The sequence below is a fragment of the Sycon ciliatum genome, chromosome 1 (genome assembly GCF_964019385.1).
Source record: "Sycon ciliatum chromosome 1, ocSycCili1.1, whole genome shotgun sequence".
Taxonomy (NCBI): domain Eukaryota; kingdom Metazoa; phylum Porifera; class Calcarea; order Leucosolenida; family Sycettidae; genus Sycon; species Sycon ciliatum.
In genome coordinates this window covers 93,175,560-93,181,551 of record NC_088643.1, presented here as the reverse complement: position 1 = coordinate 93,181,551, position 5,992 = coordinate 93,175,560, and the positions used below count along the sequence as shown (strand labels likewise).

General features: G+C 46.3%; 1 protein-coding gene across 1 annotated transcript in view; it reads left to right on the top strand.

Annotated features, from left to right (window-relative positions):
* The window catches only part of LOC135806559 (mucin-5B-like), an 11,789-nt gene extending 7,676 nt beyond the window's left edge, over nucleotides 1–4,113 (top strand). The window contains exons 6-8 of the mRNA XM_065320760.1: nucleotides 376–417; nucleotides 1,163–1,220; nucleotides 2,275–4,113. Coding sequence (XP_065176832.1) covers nucleotides 376–417; nucleotides 1,163–1,220; nucleotides 2,275–3,092 — 918 coding nt within the window. The 3' untranslated portion in view covers nucleotides 3,093–4,113. The remainder of the gene's footprint in view (nucleotides 1–375; nucleotides 418–1,162; nucleotides 1,221–2,274) is intronic.
* Nucleotides 4,114–5,992: the final 1,879 nt, after the last annotated feature.

Below are 5,992 nucleotides of genomic sequence, written 5' to 3'. Positions count from 1 at the left end.
GCTGTGAAGGACCTCTGCTCACGAGACCTTGAAGCGGACTGGTACAGAGTGGCCTGTGACTCTCGCCCAGACTGGAGGTTGGCTTACACCTCGGACGCCCCGTGTGTGTGAGAGAGAGAGTGTGTGTGTGGGGGGGGGGGGGGGGGGGCACGGGTGTAGTGTGTGCGTGCATGTGAACATGTACCGCTTCTTCACATATGTGCTTGTTAAAACATGCTTGATGTTCATACAGTAACTAAATAGTCTGAGGCATGCAACGATGGTCAACATATGCCTACCCATTCTTGTATGGTATGGCACTGTGTCTATGGATTGATCTCACCATATCCTCTTTGTTCTTTTGGACTTGCTTTTCTGATCATCCGCTGCCTATAGGAATGTGTTAAAGAACGCCTGCTGACAATGTTCAACGTACATGTAAGTAGTGGTTCACTTGAACAACTTGAATTCACAGAGCAGGTGCGCTCCGCTAGCTATGTAATGTAGCTATGTAATGTAGCTATGTAATGTAGCTATGTAATGTAGCTATGTAATGTAGCTATGTAATGTAGCTATGTAATGTAGCTATGTAATGTAGCTATGTAATGTAGCTATGTAATGTAGCTATGTACATGTACATGTAAGGCTACATCCATCAGCATGCAAACAACTAAAGCCTGCACGGGGTTGACCTGCATGATCAGTGGCGCATAGTGTACAAGTAGTTCAAGTGATTGTGTAGAGAGAGAGACTGTAGACCATCGTATATTGTGTAGAGAGAGACTGTAGACCATCGTATATTGTGTAGCCACTACTGGTACTCGAACACTTCTGAGAAAAACACTCATAGAGTCTACGCTATGGTAGAAAAAAGGAGAAGGACAAGTGTTATGAGTGACGACCAACTGTCTACCAACGCAGCCAGATCATATACAGTCAGCGAGTGCGACTAAATCTACACTAGTGTAAGCCTTATGCACGTTGTACAGATGTACGAAATCCCGTAGAATGTCGTAGAATCTCATAGAATCCCGTAAAAATCCCATAGACCCCGGCGGTAGGGTGTTTAATGTGCAGGGCCCTATTGTGTTTACTGCTATCTCCACTAAGAAACAGGAATCATCTTGTATTGATCCTGGACCCACCCCTGGTTTGGGCATGTGTATCGTACTTGTGTATGCAGCATTCTCAGGACATTCTTCGCCTTCTGAATGAAGAGTTACAACATCGGGCTACAATGGGTAAGGAGCTGCATGTGTTGACAACTTCGGAGGACTACATTTAGATAGTGCGTGGTCAAGTGGCCACCTTGCATCATGCGCCAATCACACATGCAATAGCAATTCTTCAGTACTGTGAGGAAATCACCTGACCTGTGAGATAAGATAATTCTTCAGCAGCAAATGTGTGCAATGCACGAGTGTCACTGCGGCTGTAGAGACCACCGACGTTCAAAAGACGGTCCGTTGTACTGTGCTCCCATGGCTGGTCACTGAAACCAGCTTTCGCCTGGAATGGGCTGTATAGACCTTGTCAAAGACATGGCACATATATTAATAACCGTCGGCTTGTGCAGAGCAGAAGTGGAAACAGGTAGCTGTCTGCAGATCATGTGTGTGCATTTTAAATACAGCTGTAGCTAGAGATGCGGAATGTCAGTGGGTTGGGGTCTCTTCTAGATTTTGTTGTTTCACACTGGTTAAGCGGCGAGGGTGCCGCCGTTTATGGTGCTACATCTGCCACCCTGGTATAATCGGATATGGTGGTGGCCTGGCACCTGCGAAACTTATCTAAGCTGGTTGTATTTCTCAACACAATCGTAAGCCAGTGGTAACGTGGATATGCCAAACTTTCCTTTACACTGGTTAACCACATCCTTTGAAGTAGGGTTGTTTACAGCAGAGCCGGGTTGTATAACCTACACATGTACAGTATGTAGTAAGTAGTGGCTGCCACATCGTAAAGGTTCTTTCAGAACTTGTGCCAGCATCTGTTATTCAAGTGGCAGTATGAGAGATTACACCAGATCGTACGCATACTTTCTGTATAATTTTCTGCTTTACATGATCATCTTATTGGTAGATTTTGTTCTTTCCTACATTTTTGCAGGTGCATTGTTCGTTAGCAGTGCGCATTCCAGGCATCCGCAACTGTTATCTTGAGAGTCAGAAACAGGGGAATAGCAAGAACTAAATAGGCGTCTTAGAGAATCTAGCCAGACAAGGAGCAAACATGCAATCACTTGTGTCGAGGACCTTTCTCTGTTTTTACTCTGTGGTGCTATTGACTGTACAGGCGGCACACATGACACACAAGACACACATGGAGCGGCGACGGCACCCCAGCTAACCATAGAGGTGACACCAGCCAGTCAGCCAGTCACTGCTACAGTGCCTCCTGCGTTGCCGCCGCGGACGGAAAACGAACTCCTTAGAGCCGCACTACAGCGACCTCGTGGGAATCTCACCGCTAGGGCCAGTAGCAACGGGGGCGTTTCCTTTCCCCCGACTAGCACTAGTATCAGCACAAACTTTCAGCAGGTAACCAGTGGTTATACTGCCAGTACCGCAGCAGCAGCAGCAAAAGCGGTGGGGACATTGGGCATATCTCAGCCTCCAGCCATGCATGCTGGTGGCTATACCCAGCCCAGTTCCGCAGCAGCAGCAGCAGCAGCAGCGATGGGGACATTTGACATGCCTCAGCCTGCAGCCATGCATGCTGGTGGCTATACCCAGCCCAGTTCCGCAGCAGCAGCAGCGGTGGGGACATTTGACATGCCTCAGCCTGCAGCCATGCATGCTGGTGGCTATACCCAGCCCAATACCGCAGCAGCAGCAGCAGCAGCAGCAGCAGCAGTGATGGAGACTTTGGGCATACCTCAGCCTCCAGCCATGCATGCTGGTGGCTATACCCAGCCCAGTTCCGCAGCAGCAGCGATGGGGACATTTGGCATGCCTCAGCCTGCAGCCATGCATGCTGGTGGCTATACCCAGCCCAGTACAGCAGCAGTTGCAGAGACTGTGGGCATATCTCAGCCTCCAACCATGCATGCTGGTGGCATGTGTCAACCCATGTCAATGCCGCAAGCATTTCCTGGACTTCCCCTGGTGTAACCGGCGTTGACCAACGCTGCAAGCTGGAACCTCTCAACCGACTAACAGATCCCCTGGCACTTAGACAAACAGCTGGTAGAACTACTTTCTACCAGTGTGGCCGTGGTACCAGTGAGTGTTATGGTCAGGGGTGTAGCAGACTCTTTGTAAAAATAATAATAATAAAAAAAGCTTTGGCCGGACCACTTTTTCAAAAAGCCCAGAATGCAGGATCATTTTTGCACCCTAATAAAAAAATTCCCTGGGGGAGACCCCCTCCTGCCGGACCACCTCCCACAGCGGTGCTACGCGCCTGATGGTAGCAGTGAGTGATGTAGTCACGTGTCTAATTCTCTCGGCGCCACACACATACCCAGGTATTGGAGGGATTTTGACAGTAATATTTTCCCAATACTCAGTCGGTAGACAAAGAGAGAGGTACGAAACAAACTAGACAAAAGTTAGGACAAAACTCGACTAGCCTCGGCTGGCAGCAACTGAATCCTCAATATACATCGAGGGAGAAAATGAGATGTGCATATGTAAATCTACGGTGTTATGTATTGGCGCGCATATAATGTGCCATCTCTCTCTCTCTCTCTCTCTCTCTCTCTCTCTCTCTCTCTCTCTCTCTCTCTCTCTCTCTCTCTCTCTCTCTCTCTCTCTCTCTCTCTCTCTCTCTCTCTCTAACCCTTGGTCGGGGAGTCCACCGCACCTCACCAGTGCAGCTCATGTAGCGCCTACACACCCATTCTTGTATTTTTGTTTTGCCTTTGTTTTGTTTCCCCTTCCTCCGTAGGTGCACTGTGGTAAAATATTTTTTTTCTTATAAAGTGACGCAGCTAAAAAAATAAACAGTACATATAATATTATGTACATGCGCCCGTTCTTCTATTTTTGTTTTGTTTTTGTTTCCCCTTCTATGTGCACAGTGATAACATATTTTTTGTTTTGTCTTTGTTTTGTTTTCCCTTCTATGTGCACTGTGATAAAAAAATTCTTATGTGGCCCAGCTAAAAAAAGACGACGTAATTACAGTCAACTTCGCTAATTAGCCCATTGCACATTGCCAAATATGGAAGGTATGAGTAATGCATGTTAGTATGCTGGGATCAGCATTAGGCCTGTCCAGATTATGTTTAGCATATTATTTGCATTCTGGGTTTTTTCAGCTTTTTTTCGCATTTTTGGGTTTTTCAGCATTTTTCAACATTTTGAGCATATTTTGCATGCTCATCGGCAGCCTCGAGTGCACTTGGCTCTGAAGAAGCCATACAACCAAACAAAATGATCGATTCCTTTCGACTATCGAAAACAACCACATGCTTTGCACGCGCTTCCTCCACGTGCACTTGGAACCAGGGAGTCGTAAAATACTTTATTCCCGTAGCTATGCAGAAGACGTTACTTCAGTAACGTCTGGCGCTAGCCAGGGTCCACACAGCTTTAATTTGGTGTTTGTTTGTTTGTGTCACGCCTGGCGCTATCCCGTATCTGTCCCGTACCGTACCGTACCATCAAACACAGCTGGCCATATGCAGCTGGCCGCAATATTCAAATAGGGCTTTCAAACGCAAGATCATAACGTGAAGCAACTTGGAAGAATGAGTATGAATGCGAAGTGTATGAGGGAATGCATGTAGGGCGATAGTGCGGGTTCGAATCCCAGGTTATGCCTGAAAAAAAATAGGAGAATTGAAAAATTTATAACATCCCTATGCTTTTTTTGCCTATGTCATCAATGCGGTAGACGGTGTCGTATTACCTCAACCGTACCTGTCCCGTACCGTACCGGACTATCAAAGACGGCTGGCCACAATGCATATTCAAATAGGGCTTTCAAATGAAAGATCATAACGTGAAGCAACTTGGAAGAATTAGTATGTATGTATGCGAAGTGTATAGGGAGATGCAGGCAGGGCGATAGTGCGGGTTCGAATCCCAGGTTATGTCTTAAAAAAAAGAGAAATTTATAAGAATTTATAACATCCCTATGCTTTTTTTCGTCTAGGTCATCAAGGCAAAAAAGCATAGCGTAGGGCCCTGAGCTTCCAAGCTCTCTCGTTTTACGACTCCCTGCTTGGAACGTTGAACGACAAGGGATTCAAGTTTTACGCCATTTTGGTTGCCATGGTAACGGCAGCATAATTTTTTCGCATTTTGGGTGAAAATTTGAATATTTTTTAAGATTTTTTTAGCATTTGATCTTGATTTGTATTATCCCGCCTCCCTGCCTTGCGCTTGACTGACACAATGCAGGCCAGCTTTACACCTGGCTTTTTTGGGGGGGGGGGGTTCCCGCCTCCCCGTTAGCAGAATAGATCGCGCGCTTCGGGCGGAACAGGCACATATTTATACCGCTCGTTTGCAGCCTTAGGGACATCATTGACTACCTGAAGAAGGCCATTGGCCGAAACGTTGTATATAATGGAATGGTTCAGAAATTTGCAGAGTATTGTGGAATGGGTGAGTTCACCCAATTGTATCTACATGTATGTATTTTAAAGTTATCACTATAGCCGATAATAATATAGTGCGGTATGCATGCTTTGATTCTTTGTTGCCATCATAATATCCGATATATCATTACATCCGATAATATTGGTTTAATACGTTTTGCTTTTGATATTTCGTACCAATATCACTGTAGCCGATATAATATTATTCTTATATCCGGTCACTTTATAGCCGATACAGACTGTACATGTCTATGGCATGCCTCTGCACGGCGACGGGACCAGGCCGAGTATGGTGGCGTGGTGACTGGCGGTGTGCCACTTATGACAACCTTTGTAACACTGTGGTACCAGTGTGTGCGTTCGAATGACGCACTTGAATCGATTCATGAATGGAACCTTGCCGTTCGATTTCATGTCATGAGCCCTGGAATCGATTCGGAATCCATTCACCCTAGTCACATG